Source organism: Corythoichthys intestinalis, chromosome 5, assembly GCF_030265065.1.
Source record: "Corythoichthys intestinalis isolate RoL2023-P3 chromosome 5, ASM3026506v1, whole genome shotgun sequence".
NCBI lineage: Eukaryota > Metazoa > Chordata > Actinopteri > Syngnathiformes > Syngnathidae > Corythoichthys > Corythoichthys intestinalis.
Genome location: NC_080399.1, coordinates 452,281 through 473,475, shown reverse-complemented (window position 1 = coordinate 473,475; position 21,195 = coordinate 452,281). Strand labels below are relative to the sequence as shown.

At 42.3% G+C, this 21,195-nt stretch overlaps 1 protein-coding gene across 2 annotated transcripts in view; it reads right to left on the bottom strand.

The window, feature by feature from the left end:
* Positions 1-21,195, bottom strand: part of si:ch211-236l14.4 (SITS-binding protein) — a 41,344-nt gene that overhangs the window by 13,368 nt on the left and 6,781 nt on the right. For both annotated transcript variants that reach the window (XM_057835827.1, XM_057835828.1), the window contains exons 3-4: positions 9,314-9,521; positions 9,100-9,250 (exon numbers count right to left, since the gene is read on the bottom strand). In XM_057835827.1, coding sequence (XP_057691810.1) covers positions 9,100-9,250; positions 9,314-9,521 — 359 coding nt within the window. The remainder of the gene's footprint in view (positions 1-9,099; positions 9,251-9,313; positions 9,522-21,195) is intronic.

The window sequence follows — 21,195 nt, the reverse complement described above, 5'->3', positions numbered from 1 at the left end:
ATTCATCCCAGGAATCTGACTGAACCACAGCGCTTTTGTAGAGAAGAATGGGCCAAGATTAATCTTGATTGATGTGCACTACAGGAAGCGTCTGGTTAAGGTTATTGCTGCCAAAGGAGGGGCCACAAAATATTAAATGTGATAGTTCACGTAATTATTTTTCCCCTTTCTGTCATTGTTTGTATACTATCCTCATTAAAATATGAAGACCAATAAATGTTCACGTGGGTTTGGTTAGTTTTTTCATCTGTGTGATTTTGACAAAGATCAGATCACATTTGATGCAGAAATGGGAAAAATTCCAAAAGATTCAGATACATTTTCATACGACTGTCCATATTTGCCAAAAACAGGCTGATCACATTTGTTTTGTGATTTCTTTTTTGAATGTATCAGTGGATGGTCAAAATAGGATTTTGAGTATTTCAAATTCATTTTTGCTCCACCCCCCAAAAAATGTTTTAATGCTAACATGAATGTTCTGGGCATAAAAGAAAAAAAAGTGAATTTTTTGGAACTTTTGGAAAGGTGTCAATCAGTCAACGCGACGTGCGGGCTGATGAAAAAATGGACGGAAAGAAAAATAGCAATATTATATGTGGGTAGGGAGGGAGGGAGCTTTGTTTTGCATCTCCAAAATGAGCCACGTACTCTTAACACCAACATTCAAGCGCTATGGAAAAGTGTGACGACCAATAAAAGCGGAGGGAAAAGAAAGGATAATTGCGGTCGCTACTGAATGATTTCCATCGTCGAGCCTCATACCTGCACTTTATGATTGGAACATAACATTCCAGAAAGGGATTTGTGCTGGCCACAGGACATTTTTTCACACTTCCGTCTGTTCACGCCTGCTTTGGCTCCAAGACTGTATGCGTGTACCACTACTCTACATTCTCAACTCCATATCAATACTATTTTTGATGCAACATCATTTTAAAATATATATATATATTTGTTTTTTGGGTTTTTTTCCTTTCAGTGTCGTGGTTATATTTGACCAATCATGTGGCGTCCCATCATCCTTCTACTGTGAATTTCAATTTCAGTTTATCACTTGTCGATGCCCAATCCATTTGAGGTCGGCAGCTGACCAACAAAACTTTTAGCAGACAACGAGTAAAAAGCAGACGCTTTGACGTTGAGAAAATAATCTTTGGTTGAGAAATGAGATCGTTATGACTTCATTTTTAATGTCTATAAAATTGAATGTCGCCCCCTACCAACATGGCCGTCCTCAGACCTGTTGATTTTCAATTGTCCCTTGAAAAACGGAATCGTCCGGTATTCCGAGAAAAAAAAAGTACAAGTCCCTTATTGCGCTTTCAAGGGACATGCTTTGTCCCTTATTATCATCAAAGTTGAAAATAGTGTCTTTTTTGTACAACGAATGCATACCGGTACGCAGTGTCGATGACGACAACGAAATATTTCGTCAACGAACACTTTTTTCATGACGAGACTAACGAGCTAAAAACGTAACGAGAACGCACGCCAGTTTTCGCCCGACGAGACGAAAATGCGCCATAGTTTCCGCCACATGTTCATCGTCCGGGGCCGTACAACACGCCTCTTCATTTATTAGCGGACAGTCACATGCAGCGATCTAACGGCGGATTTAGGTTGAAAAAGTACAAAAGCTGTACTGCATACCAACAGGTATGATTGTCTCAGGAGTGATTGTTCGAGGATTCAAGGCAATTATTATATTTTTCGTACCATGCGTGCATTTTGAAACGTTGTGGAAAAAAATGGGAGAAATTAGCCGCTACAGCACTGGCATTATACTTCAGAATATTTACGTAAAATGCTACCTGCACAGTTTTTTGCTTTTAACCAATAATCCAGACTGTTTTACGTCCATATCTAAAGAATTCAGGGAGTTAAGCATTTATTCACAAAAAAATGCTCTTTGTTGTAAGGCTACCGCCACATTGTCTAACACAGGGGTTCCCAACCTATTCCACTAAGGCACACTGTGGGTGCAGGATTTCATTCTTACCAAACAAGATGACAACACTTTTTCCCCAATCTGGTGTTTTACAAGTGCAATCAGTTGATTGCAGTCAGGTGTGGCTTGTTTTAGCAGAAGCCTCATTGGTTCAACTGTCTCTGCTGGATCGGCTGGAACAAAAACCAGGACCCACAGTGTGCCTTGAGGACTGGGTTGAAAACCCCTGGTCTAACAGACTAGCATCATTCTTCGACATATTCACGTTAAATAAATGCTAACTGCCCGTTTTTTTTGCTTCTAACCATGAATCGAGACAATTTGACGTCCATTTCTCTAAAGAATTCAGGGATTTAAGCATTTATTCACAAGAATTTTCAACGGAAAAAGCTTTGTATGTGATCTGGCGCCCACAAATTTCCCAACTGACTAGCCTCATAGTTCGCAATATTTAGGTAAAGTAATGCCACCAGCCCGTTTTTTTGTTTTTATGTCCGTATCTATAACGAATTCAGGGATTTAAGCATTTATTCACAAGAATTTTCAACGTAAAAAGCTCTTTGACTGTGTTTCCACTCGGTCAGCTTTGACGGAGATAGGCCCCCGAGCCCCGTCAATTATGAAGGGTATGGAATATGCAATGTTACTTTTGCCTTTAAAGGTCTGCCGAGGGATCGTCACACGCGAAATGTAACTCGTAGCATTAGCATAGCGTTCGCAATAGGCTAACGCTAACGGCGAGCATCCTCCTAAACTCAGACAACATTTCGTGGCATCAAGGTGGGTATAATGTATTGAAAATACTGTAATGTGCTGTTTTCCTGCTGAGTGTGTTTATCTTCACCAGGTTTGCCTACAATATGTGCTTATCTGTCCACGTTCATTCGAAATACAGTAGTTGTAAACTATTGTTCATTTGTTTACTTTTGGAGTAAATATTTCTAATTTCACAGATGAAAAGATTTTTTTTTGTGAACATTAGCCACGTTTACATGCTGACTTTTATTCATACCGATTCAAATCATTCCGAATGGAAATTTCAGAGCAGCTGTTTACATGTCACTTCATCTATTCCGATCCAGCGTTTATCGGTACATGCGACTGCCTTTATTCCGAAAGGACGTTTGACAACTGCCGTCTGACATGCGCAGATGAATCAAAACAAAGCGTCACGTTGCAAAACATGGAGATCGATCGTCGGAGTGCTGCTGTTTTAACTTTAACCCACTTGTTGTGTTTATGGGGTCGTATCCGCTTCTGCTGTTTTGCTCTTTTGCCTTGTAGTAGCCGGTTTTCCACCGGTTTCTAATCTGGTCAACGCTCCGGTCTATTCCGGCTTCGTGTAACCTCTCTTGAACTTTTTAGGTAAGTAAGTGAACCATCACATTTCATATTTTGTCACAACAATAACATGAAGCAGACGCTTCCTGTAGCTGCAGATCAGTCTGGCACATGGATCAGGATTAATATTGGCCAGATTCCAGGGATGAATCGTTGTCACAGCATCTCAATGGGGTTCAAGTCTGGACTTTGACTTGGCCACTCCAGAAAGTGTAGTTTGTTGTTCTGAAAACATTCTGAATTTGATTTACTTCTGTGTTTTGGATCATTGTCTTGTTGCAGCATCCATCAAACTCTTTTTAGCTTCAACTGTCTGGCAGACGGCCTCAGGTTTTCCTGCAAAACATCCTTTTGAATTTATTCTTCCATTAATGATTGCAAGTTGTCGTGATGCTCCCTCCACCATGCTTCACGGTGGGGTTTTGGTGAGCTGTTCCATTTTTCCTCCACACATGATGTTGTGTGTTACTCCCAAACAATTCAACTTTGGTTTTATCAGTCCACAAAATAACTTCTGTGGAGTGTCCAAGTGCCTTGTTTTTGCGAACATTAAACAAGCAACAATGTTTTTTCTTTTTTACGCAGCAGTGGCTTACACCGTGGAGACCTCCTATCAACACTATTCTTGGCCATAGTTTTACATATCATTGATGTATGCACAGAGATATTGGGCTGTGCCAGTGATTTCTGTAAGTCTTTAGCAGACACACTTTTTTACCTCTCCGAGTATTCTGTGCTGAACACTCGGCATCATCTTTGGTGGACGGCCACTCCTTGGGAGAGAAGCAACAGTGCCAAACTCTCTCCATTTGTAGACAACTTCTCTGAACATCTAGACTTTTAGAGTTGCTTTTATATCCTTTCCCAGCAAATCAACAATCCTTGCTGGCAGGTCTTCAGACAGCTCTTTTGATTGAGCCACGACGCACATCAGACAATGCTTCTCATCAAGACATTTCTTACCAGGTGTGTTTTATCGTGGGCAAGGCAGCTTTAAACCACTCGTCGGCGTATGGGCACATACCTGACTTAAAATGTTCGGTAAAAATTGCTTTCAATTGCTCTTTAAGTCTCCTTATAGCAGAGGACTCACTTATTTTTCCCCCTGCTGTCATTCTTTGCATGGTATCGTCATTAAAATATGAAAACCTATAAATGTTTGTGTGTTTTTATCTAAAGCAGACACTGTTTTTTTCATCTGTGTGATTTTGACAACGATCAGATTACATTTTATGGGGATTTTATGCAGAAATGGGAGGAATTCCAAAAGGTACAGATACTTTTTCATACCACTCTATTATTGTCCAAAAGACTAAGGTGAGAATTAAAAGGGCTGACAATGAGAACACTTGCAATTAAAAAAAAAAAAGAACAGCCAACCGCCACCCCACAAACATACACATAAAGTCTCAGGATCTTAAGCGTTAAATTATACAATTTGAAATTTAGCAGGACAGATTTAATTCTAGAATATTTTGTATTAAAAATATTATTGCTGATAATAATTGTTTTTCCACGTGATTTTATAACTCAAATATGTACCCAATTAACTTTTGACGAATACAATTATGATTATATATATATACTGTATATATATATATATATTTTTTCTCTTTTTTTAACAAAGGGAAAAAAACTTTTCAAATACGAAAATATTAAAAGAGTGACTGTTATCGGGTCGGTCAACTCTACAAATGAGGTGTTCCTTTTTTTTTTTCCCAGGGAGTTGGCAACCCTAATTCTGAGTCAATTTTGGGGGCATTTTTAACTCAAATCCTGTTGATTTTAGGTGACTTCCTGTTGATTTGGGGTCATTCCTGGGTCACATCGGTTCATTGGCTGCATCTTCAAATGGACCGGATGTCTTTTGCAGTCAGCGTTGAGTAAATAGAAGCATTGTCATGGAGAACCTTCATTTGAATGTCAACGCGTTGACCTTGACGGAAAATTGAGTTGATCGCGAGTGGACGCTGCCAACCCTGCCACTTCCAATGGATTGGAAGTCTAGCGGCGTCAATGGCAGCCTCTGAGTCAACAGCAAACGCTTTGACATTTTCATGTCAAGGCATTGACTTTGATGGGAAGGTCGCCCCTAGCAACGTGGCCGTCCCGAGAGCTGTTGATTTCCCTCCCGTGTATTTCGGTCACGTTAGTTGGTTCGCCGCCATCCCTCCCACTTCGAGAGGATCGGATGGAGTGCAAAATCAAACATCCCCATGCACGACACCTGCGCTAGTGCAAAAACAGATACATTACTGTAAACATATTGTATCTAGATACAACATTTCACTATCCGTCATTTTGCTTCTCTCAGTGACACGGGATATGTTTGTTTGCGCGCGGCGAGCGTCAGGATCTCGGCGTTCCCGCGTTCCGGTCTCGGCGAGAGGTCGTATTGTTTTCGCGTTTTGTTTTGCGAGCGGGTTTGATAGTGTTTTCGGAGGACCGGGCCGATTTGGGTTTTCGGGGTTCGCTGACACTTTGTAACTTTTGGCCGACGTCCTCCTTTCGCTGCACCGTGCGAAACCTTCCGTCTCCGTCCGCTCTGTCCACCCAAGCCTCGAGACAAGCCAGTGTTGCATTAGAAAAATGGGAAGAGGAGAGAATAGAAGAGAAGAAAAGGAGTAGGAAAGAAGAGAAGGAATGCAGGGGTCGACCATATAAATGGCCCGGACGTACTTTGAAAACTGTCAGGAGCGCTAGAATGCTCCAATCACTGGCCCAAAATATCGCGTCGATTTAAAAACACAATCTTTTTTCACACGAATTCCCGGTTGTTCCGTGTTTTGATGACATTAAGCTATCCCGATCAAAGACGACATTACGGTGTATGCAGCTCCGTGGGGCGTAAACGCAGCTCGTTCGCTCCCGCGCGCAACTTGATTACTGCTGCTGATTGATTGTCAGTATCTCAGTACCCACCTAACTACAAGACGACATGTTTCTGAAACCCCCAGCACCCGGCCAAGCGCCGGGGGGAAAAAAAAGTCCACTGGAGAAAGGAGGAGTCGAGGGAAAGCAAAATCCAACACAAAAAGGAAAGGGTTAGAAAGTTTCAGCCCCAGTGGCGAGAGAGCTGAAATGAGCTACGGCTGGACAAAAAATGAGGTTTACGGTGAAGATCGATTTCCACATAAGCAGATAAGTAAGTTAGAGAAAAGTTAACAAGTATGAGCATAACGTGATCATTCATCTGCGTGAGTACGGAGAAAATAATATTGTTATAACAACGTTCTAGCTTGAAAATTGTTAGCCATATTTGCCTTAGTTAGTTTATAATTGTCTCAAGGGGAAGACGCTACCGCGGCCCCGCCTCCCCCTGGAACTCCCGAGAAAAAAATGCGTGTTTGTTTCCCAGAAATATGTGTAAGTGATCAGCGGAGTGGATTTGGATTTTTTCATGTTTCTGGTTGCGGTATTCGTGTTCTGGGTCAGTGCACCCCGTAAAGTTGAAAAGGGTGAAATGCTGATGCCACACCCCAATTTTTGAGCCGCCCGCCAATGTTACACAAAAATAATAAACATCATTTTAGTGTAAAAACTCCCTGGTCAAGTCTGTGTGGGATGACAGCTACGCCTCTTGTTTGTACATCATACACCTGTTTGGAGCAAATATTCAGCTTAAAATGAACTTGATTGCACACTGTAGGCTATATCGTTGTTTGAAATGATTTTCATATTTTGAAACGATTATGATACATTTGCACTAGAGACAGAAAAGACTTGAAGCGCATCAATTTGCCTGAATTTAGAAAAAAGTACATCACAGCCAAGGTACATTTTTTGACCATTTGATACTGAAAAATAAAATGGAATAAAATCAATCAATTATAATAAATTGAAATTGACTAGCAACATTAACTCATGAGGACAAACAATTTGACCCAAAAAACAAAAAAAGAAGAAAAACAGAGGGACAGTTTTTCGTTCTGCTGCAGGCAGTATCAACTCCCTTGCTACGTGTTGGAATTGTTGTGCATAGAGTTAACATTTATGCTTTCCTTATAGTTAGGTACCAGATAGGATAACCTCTGTCTAGTTAGCCTTTCCTTTGTTCTGGGCCATGTGGCCCTCATGTGATCTACTCAATGTCCCATGATGCCTTCCTGACCCCTCCCATCCTATTGTTTTCCCCTGAATAAATAAGGCTGCTTCACAGCAGCTTGGGGGGAGCAGCAACCAACCTCCACAAAAGCTACATCGACTTCCTGCGTGTTCTTTTTAGCCAAGCTAGGTGTACATAAACCTAGCTTCAACTCTAACACTACGTTGTGGGTTTTTTTTTCTCACTGAGCAACTTGGTATGTCACCTTAAATGATGCTAACAGTGCTCGCTGGTTAACTGATGTAACACTGACAAAGATTGTTGGCAATTTTCAGCTGAAAAAAATCATGCGGCTTATCAACGTGATTGGGCTCTCATGTCTTAAAAAGTCCTTTTCACGCACAAATCCAGGGAAATTCCCGTGTAAGGAATACTCGCTATCTTTGCTTTCACGCATCCCGTGAATGACGCGGGTTGGAGAGACGTGTTGCCCTCTGTGGGGGGAGGGCCGCCGGCGCCATTTTAGAACCCGGACATGACGTCATTTATGGTCGTCATCGGCTGTCACAATATTGGTCAAATCAGGGTTTGTTCCAGCGGCGGGAGCGTCGTAACCAGACGTCGTCACTGCAGCCAATTCAAGCTCATAAAGACTGTATTTAAGCCCAGGCGATCCAAGAGAAGTGTGGAAGGAAGAATCCCGCCAGCTTTGTTTTGTTGTCCTATTGGCGCTCTGCCTACCGCTTAGGTTAATATTGATCCCCGTCGACCTACTGTCACAGACCCGTTGTGTTATTCCCCCTTTTCCGCGATGGCGTGTATTTTTGTTTGTATTTAATAAACCCTTGAACGCGTCCCTCCTTTGTTTTTTGCTCTTAGGTACAACCGCAGTAGAGGACCTTAACATGGGCAACAAAATAAACCACACATTTCTAAAGATGGACGATGGACTTTCTTCCTCGGCTCTACGATCCCGTAGCATTTTTATTTCGTTATGTTTTCAGTTTAATTTAGCTATTTCCAGCTCGCTATGTTGATCATTGCCACGTTTGTTTATTGCTTTTCGTATCACTGCAAAGAGAGAGGAAGTGACGATCAGCCCGCCGTGATATTTACGTCATCGGCCATCGTGCTGTGTCCCGGAAATTTAACGGCTACTTTCACGCACGCCGCTTCCCGGGAAAGTCCCGGACATGATACTAAGACGCGACCCGTGAAATTTCCGCGTAATCTCCGTGTCGGTCGACCCGGGAAATTGTTTTATATTATTCCCGGTGTTTCGGAGTGTGTGAAAGGGGCTTAAGTGATGTAGTCATTGATTTGGCTTCCCGCTGTCATCATATTCATCGCTTCGTCATATTTCCTTGTCTTAGCTCTTGTTTGGTCCCAAAATACAGCACACGCTCTGAAAATGAGAGCGCTGCGTGGATGTGCAATGACACTTTACTCTAGTGCAGCAAAAACAGTACGTTCCCCGAGGTCACCTGCGACGAGCGATAGACATCCAATCTCATTTGACTGGGTGGGGCTGGCATGGTTTCTGAAAAGAAAAACTGAGCAGGATCCGAGCCAAAATGTATTGGAAGTGCTCTACAATCATCAGAAAGTGATCCAAACTCAACAGAAAGCCTACAAAATGGGGGAAAAAACTAATAATATGCTGTACGTGGGAAGCTTTCCCCATTATAAATACTGCAACACGACAAGCCTCGACACGGGTCATTTTTGAAAAACGATATTTTGTCACACGGCTAGCACGTACCATTTGAGAGAGGAGGTTGGTGGAATGTTCATTAAGGCTGATGATTCCATCTCCTAGCTGGTGCCTTCGAAGACGATTGGAGAAGGTCCTCAACTCCCTCTCCACCTTCAGTCCCGAATCCACGTTGGTGAGTAGCTTCCAGGACGGCAGCCTGAAGGAGCCACACGGACGTGACGGTTGTTCCGGGGGCTCAAAATGGCGGACGGTCACTTACCAGAGCGCCTTGGTGTCAGGTACCTCCCTGGCGAAGCGGGAGAGGCGGCGCATGGCTTGTCGGTGGGCGGCCTTGACGTGGTCGGCCACGCAGACGGTGTATTGCAGCGGCAGGAGATCGGGACCGGGCGGCGACTGCAGGCAGAAGCGCTGCCCGCTCTTCAACCCCAGTTGCAGAGGGAGCTCGGGGGACGCCAGCACCGCCACGCCTGCGCCGGACAGACGGACACGGTGACCTTCGCTCGCTTTGTTCCTCCTTCGCAGGCTCGTCCAAAGTACGGAAAGTACGCCGTACGACTTCTATCATTTATTTTTGGTCACCGAAATTGTATTTTGCACTCGGGCCGGCCCAGGCCATTTGGGGGCCCTAAGCAAAATAATGCAAATATTTTTGGCCCACCATTTCGTCACAGTGTACTGTGAAACCCATACATGCAATCCAACCCATACGTCCATATTTTGTATATTAATCAGATTTTGTTGCACTGCATACTTCAAACTTCTCTCCCCAAATGATTGGCAGCACTTACAGTAGATAGTGCCAAACCTTTTTCTAAAAGAGGAAAGAAAGAAGTGAAGGAAAAACTTTTATTTTTTTAAGCTTGTAATCAAGTCTCAAAACTCACAAAAGTCAAATAAAGCAAACTGTAGTAAACAAAATAGAATACAAATTAAACAATTGGGGGCCCCCTAGTGGTCAGGGGCCCTAAGCAGCTGCATAGTCTGCGTATTGGCTGGGCCGGCACTGTTTGCACTACTCTTGACAGTGAAGGAATCTGACCCCTTAGCCAGATTGCCGGAATCGCACCAACCGAACCGCCGGACCCGTGCTGGCGCAGCCCCGGCCACCCGGGATCCTCACAACCGGCCACAAGGCCAAACTCCAAGCGTTCACCTTAGTCTTAACCCTTCATACCGACTCCATTTTGAAAGCTGGAAAAAGGCTTCGAAACACAAGTTGACCATTTATTATGGGTTGACAGCAATCATACAGCACAGAGGGACCCAGGCGAGGATTCAGGGTCACCATTTCACAAGTCAACAAAAGGTTCCCAAGAAAAATGACAATGCTTAGTTCAACATTCAGTCTTTTCAAGGCCTTGTGGTTCTGGCCATGGGCAGAAAGAAGGGTGTATTTAGCCTGTTATTGCCAAATGTATCACATTTGAAACACCTAAAATTTCATGATTTTGGGAGTAATTCGGAATTTTGACATAATAATAATAATAATAATGGATGTAAGTCAACACATGCATCTGCAGGTTCCATGAGGGAAAAAAAACAGGATTCAGCAAGGGTTATAGATATTACAGCGCTTATTACACATATTCATTTTGACTTTTCTTTTTACAAATAAAAAAAAAAGTTTCATTAGGACCTTATTTTTCAAATTTTGGGATGATCTGATAATTGCTTCCTGGTATTTAAGGGTTAGGATCATCTTCTATCGCAGTTTGGCCCGTTTAGTTCGTGTGTCACAGTTGCTGAGTCACCGTTACTGAGGCGACCGCAGTGGGAGATTTTGCCCGCCTCAGTGTCAAAGGCAGAGGTCTAGCAAGGGGCAACATGGGGCCCTTCTGAGTCACGTGACACACATACATACTCGCGCAGTATAATGAACACAAAGGTAGGGGGTCATCTTGGCCATAAAAGTGGTGAAAACTAAGCACTTTACACTGACTCATATGGATGTACTTACACACATTTGAACAGGTGGCCGTCCTCTGCTGGAAATGCGCAGCTTACGCCTATTCTCGCTCCCAGAATACGCAGCGCTTGTGACGTAGGACAATAACAGGACCGGTTGCAATGGGAAGGTACGCATACCCAAGGAACCTTGCTAAAAGGAGTATTCAAATTGCTAATAAAATCGTTTAGGATTATTTTAGATGCATATATGTGATATTTTTCTTATAGAGTATTCGACGAGGAATACGATAGACCCATTAATAGACTTTTTTGGAAAAAAATCCCCATTTCTTTAAGTAGTCACATGAACAATGAGGTGCCCTTTCCAGAGTACTTGGTGAGGCACTCTTTAAACATTCATGTGGTATTAATAGCTGATTGGACTTTCTTAAACATGTATAATCTACGTGACATGGTTCGTGCTGATTGGAATTGATAACAGAATCGTTAGATAATCTGCCAAATAATTCCGCGGTATCGAAACACTCCCTATACTTGTCGCTACAGCAGTGCAGTAAAGCTGAGTGTGCTAAATCTGTTGTTCCTCTGGGGGCCCCTGCTGGCTGGGGGCCCTAGGCAATTGCCTGGTTTGCCTAATGGGACGCGACGCCCCTGGTCAAAGGGGCTCTTGGAGTCTTATCAGTCGTGTTATCAGTTGGATATCGGGCGTTCTCCGGTGTTCCTTGTTTTGGGACAGGACGTCCCGTCATTTCTTCTGGACTGTCTGGAAGAACTGACGTGGGCTTGTAGATGTCTTGCCTCGTCAGCGTCAATCTTGCTCCGTCAGTTGCATGACGCACACGTTGGGCTTCCGTGATAAGAAGGCGTCATGTATGCCCTATATTCTGCTTGTTTTCCTTAAGCGCTATTTATTTGATATTGGGTGTGTTAGAGTAATACAAAGAGACGAGAAAAGATACAATTCCCTTCAACAGGAATGGAGGATATTTGGGCATTTTCCTCATTCTCTGCCGTCAACTCTGCTACACGTCCTGTCCATTGGAAGCGGGAAGGGTCGACAGCCAGTATTCTTTCATTGGCTGCCGACTTTCCCGCTTCAAATGTTATCAACTCATTTCAGTTGACAGCAGTAGCATGAAAGGACCATTCATCAACATGGCCGCCATGAAGTCGCATTCCCATCGAAGTATCAATGACTTGACATTCAAATCGAGTCATAGCTTGCTTATTTCTCAACCGATTGTAAGCACCTGCTCTTTAATCAGTGACAGCCACTGACAGCGACAGACGTCCATTTGAGACTGGACGTCTGTGTCAACACATTTCAACTGACGATTAGCATGAAATAAAACGTTATCAACATGATTTTATCAATGTCAAAGCATCTGGTATTTATTCATTCGCTACCATTGATGGTGCTAAACGTCCGATCCGATCGAAGCGGGAGGGTCGGCAATTGCTCGCCACCCTTCCGCTTCAAACGGACCGCAAGTGGCAAACTCATTAGCGCGTCTTGGCCAGAAGATGAAACGATTGCCAATGACGGCGTTCGTCGTCCAAGTGAAGCGGACAACATACGGACACACGTTCAATGGGAATTTCAGAAGTGACCGGAATTCAGTCGCTCCCCGTCGATTTCGGGGCACGTCCCGTTAACTCATTGACGACGATAGCTTTGGACAACGAAGTGGACTTCGACGGCGGCGAACGAGTTCATTTCGGACAGAAGCGAAGCCGATGCCGCCAGTCCGGCAAAATGAACGGCACGTGACCTCAAAGTGACAGGAAGTGGCCAGAAATGCCCCAAAATCAATGGGACGTGACCAAAAATGGATTCGCGGAACGCTCCAAAGTCGGAACGGCGTCAATTGGCTGGCGTGTGCCCCAAGGGGGGGGAAAAAAAGGGCATTTTATATGCAGATTGAGCCATTACCAAATTCTTGCCACAGGTAGCTAAAGAGGGATTTGGAGCTGAGTTGTTCAACAGATTATTATTGTGTAAGACTCTTTTCCAGACAGTCTGGAGAGGGAGAGAAGAAAAAAAAAAAGCTTTCTGCTCTCTCTCCTTTCAATAGGCGCACTGTTCTCACCGTACGCCCGTTTATAATCCGATGAATAGTTTGGCGGATCGCGACCCGTGCTGCGCAACAGGTGTTCTGTCAATTTCTGCCCCCCGGTAAGAGGGTGCTCCACGTGGCCGAATATTAGGGTTTATCATGTAAAAATGTGATTATCTATCACGTAAAAAGGTGAAATAATCTAAAAAAGTAATCATTATCAGGTAAACATGTGATACTTTCATGGAAAAATGTGATATTTATCATGTAAAGATGTGATATGTATATATGAGATACTATCCTGTAAAAATGTGGTAATTATGTAAAAACGTGTTAGCTAGCATGTAGAAAGGTGACAATTATCATGTAAACATGTGATACTTATCATGTAAAATCTTGTTAATCATCATGTAAAAACGAGATACTTATCAAGTAAAAATGTACTTAAAAAAACTTGATAATTATCATGTAGAAATGTGATAACTATGATGTACAAAGGTGATATAATGTAAAAATATAATAACTATAAACACTATGAACACGCGATACTATCATGTAAAAACGTGTTAGCTATCAAAAGTAATTATGTAAAAATGTGATAGTTAACATGTAAATACGTGATACTATCTTGTAAAATTATGGTAATTATGAAGAAAGGTGTTAGCATTCATGTAGATAGGGGACAATTATCATGTAAACATACATGTGATACTCATCATGTAAAGTCTTGAGATATCATGTAAAAATGTACCAAAAAAACATGATAGCTATCAGATGTAATGTAAAAACATAACAATAATCATGTAAACATGTGATACCATCATGGAAAAATGTGATCATAATCATGTAAAGATGCGATAATATCGTGTAAAAATGAGGTAATTATGTAAAAACGTGTTAGCTGGCATGTAGAAAGGTGACAATTATCATGTAAAATCTTGTTAATCATCATGTAAAAACGAGATATTTATCAAGTAAAAATGTACAACAAAAAAAAAGATCATCATCATGTAGAAATGTGATAACTATGATGTACAAAGGTGATAATGTAATAATTATCATGTAAAATGATAATTATCACATCTTTACATGATATCACATTGCTACATCATAGTTATCACACTTTCAGATGATAATTATCACACTTTTCCATGATAATTATGTTTTTGGGTACATTTTTACATGATAATATCTCATTTTTACATGATAATCAGATTTTACATAAATATCACGTTTACATGATAATTGTCACCTTTCTACATGATAGCTAACACTTTTTTACATAGTTGCCAAATTTTTGACATGATAGTATCCCGTATTTACATGATAATGATCACATTTTTGCATGATTTCACATAGGTCCGCTGTCACCGCTACGCAGAAGCATAAATCAGCCTCAGGATGATGGAATACTCCAATTTTTGGAGAAGGGCCAGTTTAGATCAGAGTGGGGATACAACAAGAAACATATAATATATGAGGAGAAGAGAATGGAGGTGACGTCAAATGATATGATAATATAGCCTATAGGCCAGGGGTGGCCAACCCTGGTCCTCGAGAGCCGCAATCCAGCTTGTTTTCCATGTCTCCCGCCTTTAACACACCTGAATCAAATGATCAGCTCATCAGCAAGCTCTCTGCAGTTGCCTGATAACAATCCTGATTATTTGAGTCAGGTGTGTTAAAGGACGGAGACATGGAAAACAAGCTGGATCGCGGCCCTCGAGGACCAGGGTTGGCCACCCCTGCTATAGGCCAACAAAACATCCAGTCTGGTGTTTGCGTCCATGTGATTGTGTTGTAGTCTGAGGCTCAACTCCCTCCCATACATCATCCGCTACAGCTAACGCTAATGCATTTAGCTAAGATTTGCAACATCAAAATTTAAAACTACTAACATTATCAAAATATAAACGTCACAAATGTATTATTATATAAATAGAGGAATAATTAAACATTTTATCGTATTGTAACTCCACTGTTGCTCACTATTTTGCCTTTTTAACCGCTCACTGGCAACAACCTTTGATCTATTTCCCCCAAAAATTCACTCAGCTGTATCTTTTGCAAAACAATAGAAAACTGCCCTCAACTGGCACTCCAGATGAATAAACATCAATATTATATATCGCTATCCAGCAATCCTCTTAACTTTAGTTTAATATAAAATATTTTAGGTAATATGAGTAAGACTTAATGAACTTACCGTTTGTAAATTAGTACACATAAATCCCAATATAAGTTGGAAAAACAAGCACTGAAGAGCAGCATATGTCATCTAAAGTCATCCTCTGGAGAGTCTCCAACATCCAAATTATGGCAAATTATTTAGTATTTTAATTTAAATTGGGCAAAAAACATAAGTCTATATTGCCACAATATAAACGATGTCAGATTTCTGACCATGCTCCAAATTTCCAGTCAAAACTCATTTTCCCAAAAATACGGTAGTGTTATGTAAATGAAAGATGAACATACCGTTTACGGCATTTGTCTTGTTGCTTTAATGTTGGTAACCCACAATCCATCGCTAACTACTCACAATGCATAGCTAACTACAGTAATAAACAGTATTTTAGTGTTCAAAATTGGCCGTAAATTCACAGCATTTTTTTACAGTGTAGCTGTCATGTTTTGTTGGTACATTTTTACATGGTATCTCGTTTTTACAAGATTTTACATGATAACTGTCCCCTTTCTGTCTGCTTGAACTAAAACCAGCCAAACATTCATATTTTAATGAGGATAGTACACAAACAATGACCGAAGGGGGAAAAAAAGGGTAAGTGAACCATCACATTTCATATTTTGTGGCAGCAATAACTTCAACCAGACACTTCCTGTAGGTACAGATAAGATTGGCACATCAATCTGGACTCATCTTGGCCCATTCTTCTCTACAAAACTGATGTAGTTCAGTCAGATTTCTGGCATGGATTGCTGTCTTTAGGTCATGCCACAGCATCTTAATGAGGATGAAGTCTGGACTTTGACTTTGTTCTTCTGAATTTGATTTACTTCTGTGTTTTGGATCATTGTCTCGTTGGAGCATCCATCCTCTTTTTAGCGTCTACTGTCTGACAAATGGCCTCAGGTTTTCCTGCAAAACTTTTGAATTCATTCTACCATGAATAATTGCAAGTTGTCCAGGCCCTGAGAAAGCAAAACAGCCCCAAATCATGACGCTCCCCCCCACCACGGTGGGGATGAGGTGTTGATGTTCCATTTTTCCTCCACACATGATGTTGTGTGTTGCTCCAAAACAATTCAACTTTGGTTTCATCAGTCCACAAAATGACTTCTGTGGAGTGTCCAAATGCCTTTTTGCAAACATGAAACGAGCAACAATTTTTTTTAGAGAGCAGGAGCTTCCTCCACGGAGTCTTCCCATGAACACCATTCTTGGCCATATAGTTGATGTGTGCACTGAGATATTGGACTGTGCCAGTGATTTACGTCAGTCTTTAGCAGACAAGTCTCGGGTTCTTTTTTACCTCTCTGAGTATTCTGCGCTGAACTCATCTTTGGTGGACGGCCACTCCTTGGGAGAGAAGCAACAGTCTCTCCATTTGGAGACAACTTCTCTGACTGTCGATTGATGAACACCCAGACTTTTAGAGATGGCTTTGTATCCTGTTTCCTTTACCAGCTTTATACAAATCAACAATCCTTGATCGCAGGTCTTCAGACAGCTCTTTTGACGAAGCCCTAATGCACCTCAAACAATGTTTCTCATCAAGACATTTCTTACCAGGTGTGTGTTTTATAGTGGGCAGGGCAGCTTTAAACCACTCATCAGTGGTTACGCACGCACCTAACTTAAAATGTCTGGTAAAAATGGGTTCCTTAAGTCTCCTTAGGCCTCCTTAGTTCACTCCCTGATTTTCCCCCCTTCTATTCATTGTTTGCATGCTATCCTCATTCAAATACAAAAACCTATCGATGTTTGGGCGGTTTTAGTTCAAGCAGACACTGTATTTTCATCTGTGTGGTTTTGACAAAGATCAGATCACATTGTGAGAAATTCCAAAAGGTTCAGATATTTTTTCATACCACTGTAGGCGACCACCCTGCTTTTCATATTGGCACTAAAAGCCATGTTCGTAATAAGGATGAGTTTCAGGGTTGCTGCTGCTTTTCGCTTAGTAGCAAGAAAAGAAAATGAAACACGCTGAGAATTTGGCGCTTTTGTAAGGAAAGGCTTTTAGCCGTTCAACTCGTATGGCATTTTAGCACTCCACGGCATCAGTAGCTGTGAACATGGTGTCACATTAAAATGCGTATTCAGTTTCTTGCCATTTCCTTCCTTCTTTTCCCACAATGCACTTCAAATGGGCTCTGGAAAATATGCTCCAAATTGGACCGTGATTCCCCTATCGTCGCCAATAAATATACCGTTCATGATCAATGATTGTGTTTATTGAAATGAAAATAATACAATAGGACAACATGGCGTTATAGTGTAGATTGCGTTTTTGAAGGGGAACGTCAGGGAGGGAGGTCAAGTTTATTCAAGCGGGTGGCGGGTTTTACGCCGTCTTTGGGCCGGCCGGAGAGGAAAGCGACCGTCTTTCCCGTTTGGCGACCCCGATCCCTCGACGGACGGACGGACGGACAGCAAGCGGGCGACTCCGGGCCGGCGGTGTGGGTTATTTTTAGAAGGTTTCCTTCAACTTATTTTCCAGTAGCAGTCGCGAAAAGAAAATCACACGCCTGAGCGCCCTTCCCGTCCGCGGCCTCTTCGCACGAACGCCGCGCTTTTCCCAAGCGTCAGTCGCGCACGTGATACCCGCGCTGACAAAATAGGGGCCGGCCGTCGGCACCCGTTCCCGGGCAATGGAAACGACCTCCTGGACAAAGTTGGATATCGCCGTACATTTCCAAAGCCGCCGACGGAAGAAGTCATCGCTCGTCGGCCGCCGGCGGTGATGGACAAAGCAGAGTTCCGCTCCGCCGGTCCGCTGGCTAAACTCCCGCGGCTCGCTTCCTGATAACTTTGGGGCATTTCTGGGTCAGTTCATGTTCACTTTCTTTATATCGGGTGACTTCCTGTTATTTGGGTCACTTTTTGTTCATTTTGGGTCACTTCCAGGTCATTTCAGGTGAATTCCTGTTCATTTCCGGTCACTTCCTGTTCATTTCAAGTCCTTTCCTGTTTATTTGGATTCAATCCCGTTCACTTTCTGTGTGATTTTAGGTCACGTTATATTCATTTGTGGTCACTCCCTGTGCGTTTCAGGTAACTTTTTATTCATTTGGGTCACTTTCTGCTCATTTTGGGTCACTTTTTATTCATTTGAGTCACTTCCTATTCATTTCAGGTGGTTTCCCCTCCATTTTGGGTCACTTCCAGGTCATTTTAGGTGATTTCCTGTTCATTTCGAATCACTTCCTGTTTGTTTTGGTTCACTTCTCGTTCATTTTGGGTCACTTCAAGTGCATTTCAGGTCACTTCATATTCATTTGTGGCCACTCCCTGTGCATTTCGGGTAACTTTTTATTCATTTGGGGCACTTTCTGCTCATTTTGGGTCACTTTTTATTCATTTGAGTCACTTCCTATTCATTTCAGGTGGTTTCCCCTCCATTTTGGGTCACTTCCAGGTCATTTTAGGTGATTTCCTGTTCATTTTGAGTCTCTTCCTGCTCATTTCGAATCACTTCCTGTTTGTTTTGGTTCACTTCTCGTTCATTTTGGGTCACTTCCAGTGCATTTCAGGTCACTTCATATTCATTTGTGGTCACTCCCTGTGCATTTCGGGTAACTTTTTATTCATTTGGGGCACTTGCTGCTCATTTAGGGTCACTTCCTGTTACTTTTGGCTAACTTCCTATTCATCTTGGGTCACTTCCTGTGCATTTTGAATCACTTTTTATATATTTGGGTCACTTCCTATTCATTTTGGTGCGCTTCTTGTGCATTTTGAGTCACGTTTCTTCATTTGGGTCACTTCCTGTTAATATCCGGTGCTTCCTGTCCATTTTGGGTCACTTCCAGGTAATTTAAGGTGAATTCCTGTTCATTTCGGGTCACTTGTATTCAATTTGGGTCAATTCCTGTGCGTTTTGAGTCACTTTTTATTCATCTGGGTCACTTCCTGTTCATTTCAGGTGGCTTACTCTCCATTTTGGGTCACTTCCTATGCATTTCAGGTCACTTTATATTCATTTAGGGTCTGTTCCTGTGTATTTTGAGAAACTTTTTATTCACTTGGTTCACTTCCTGTTCATTTTGGGTCACTTCCTGTTTATTTTGGTTCACTTCCCGTTCATTTTGGGTCGCTTCCTGTGCATTTCAGGTCACTTTATATTCATTTGTGGTCAGTCCCTGTGTATTTTGGGGAACTTTTTATTCATTTGGGTCACTTCCTGCTCATTTCGAGTCGCTTCCTGTGTGCAGTGTGGGTCACTTTTTAATGCATTTGGCCACTTCGTGTGGCTTCCTGTCCATTTTGGGTCACTCCCTATTAATTTTGGGTAACTTCCTATGCATTTCAGGTCATTTTGGGTCAATTCTTGTGTGTGCCGAGTCACTTTTCATTCATTTGGGTCACTTCCTGTTTATTTCGGGTGACTTTCCATTCATTTAGGCTCACTTCCTGTGCGTTTGGGGTCACTTCTTGCTCTTGACGTGCAATTGGTGATTAATGGAGGCATCTGAAATGAACAGCTTGAAATGCCGTCAATTGAATTGAGTTTGTCTCTCGGAGACGTCCGATCCAATGAGATGTCCGATCCGTTTGAGGCGGAAGGGCTAGCAGCAAATGAAGTCGTTGATTGGCCGCAAGCCCCACCCCCCACCCCCCCTTCAACTGGATCGAACAAGTTCTTACTAACTGATCATTCCGTTTCTAGTAGCGCTTTCTTACGTTCCGCTTCTCTTTGAGCCCGAGCTCGGGGATTTCGGGGAAGCCTTTCCCTTTCCTCGGCGTCTGATTATAAAACGTCTGGTTGAAAAGTAATGCCGGCGAGCGGCTCCCTCCCGGAAAAAGCCGGCTTAAAATATGGATGGGGAAGTGGCCCATAAATAGACTGAAAGACAATACTGTCTGTGGCATGTTGCTTTATTGCTTTCCAGATAGTTACTCTACTCTACTCTACGTGGAGGAAAGCAAGCCTTTTCCATCCTAATAAATGGCGAGACTGCACATTTGACATCCAGAAAAGGAATTTGGCACTCAAATATGCCTCCTTTTTACTGGTTATTCCCCCAAAAATAAAAAAGGGAACTTTTTCTGCTTGTGACATCAAAAGCAGAACAGGATTGATCATAAAGCGTATTCACTTCGCTATGATTCAGGCTGGGCTGGATGTTGAAAAAAAATCAATCATTCTTTTGAAATACACTGTTAATTAATCTCGGACATTGACGAAAAAGCAAACCGTTCCAAATGGAGCAATGTATAGCTGTCTGCATTGATGAGCAGACTTAGCCAACGACCCTGACGCAAAATGTCCGACGAGATTGTCTCCGTATGATTGGATGTCCGTCCGTTTGAATGGCAGATATGACCTAGAGCTTGATACGTTTCATTGTTAGTAGCTTAGCACGTCTTGCAAAAAAATTCTTCTTGGCATTTGAGCCAACGACACCGTTTCAAATTCTCATGCCACGTAGGCTCTCTTCTTCTTCTTGTAACCTCAAAAATGAGCGTTCGCCCGAAAACATCTGTGTGACATTTCAAAATGCCGACAGCTTTTGTCCAAATCACATCGTCACACAGCAAAAAATTCAGGACATTAAGTTGTACTAGTATACAGCTAAAAACGTACCATTGGGTCTTTTCCAATATTTGCCATTTCATTGACAGGAAATGACCCGTCATCAACCAGAAATGCCCCTAAATGGCCAGGAAGTGACCCTGAAATGCTCTTAAATCAACAGGAAGTAACCTCATATCAACAGGAAGTGACCCCCAAAATGCACCCAAGTCCACAGGAAGACCAAAATCAAGAGAAAGTCACCTGATATCAACACAAAGTGACCCCAAAATCATCAGAAAATATCAATGTATATATATATATATATATATATATATACACCTGTACATATGATGTCAATAGAAAGTGTTGGAGGCAGGAATCTGAGCACTACTTGTTGTGCTGTGCAAAGGGTTAATGAGTGTGTGCGCGTGGAGCGGGTGTGTCACTGTCCCCTAATTAATACTGGGAAGGTT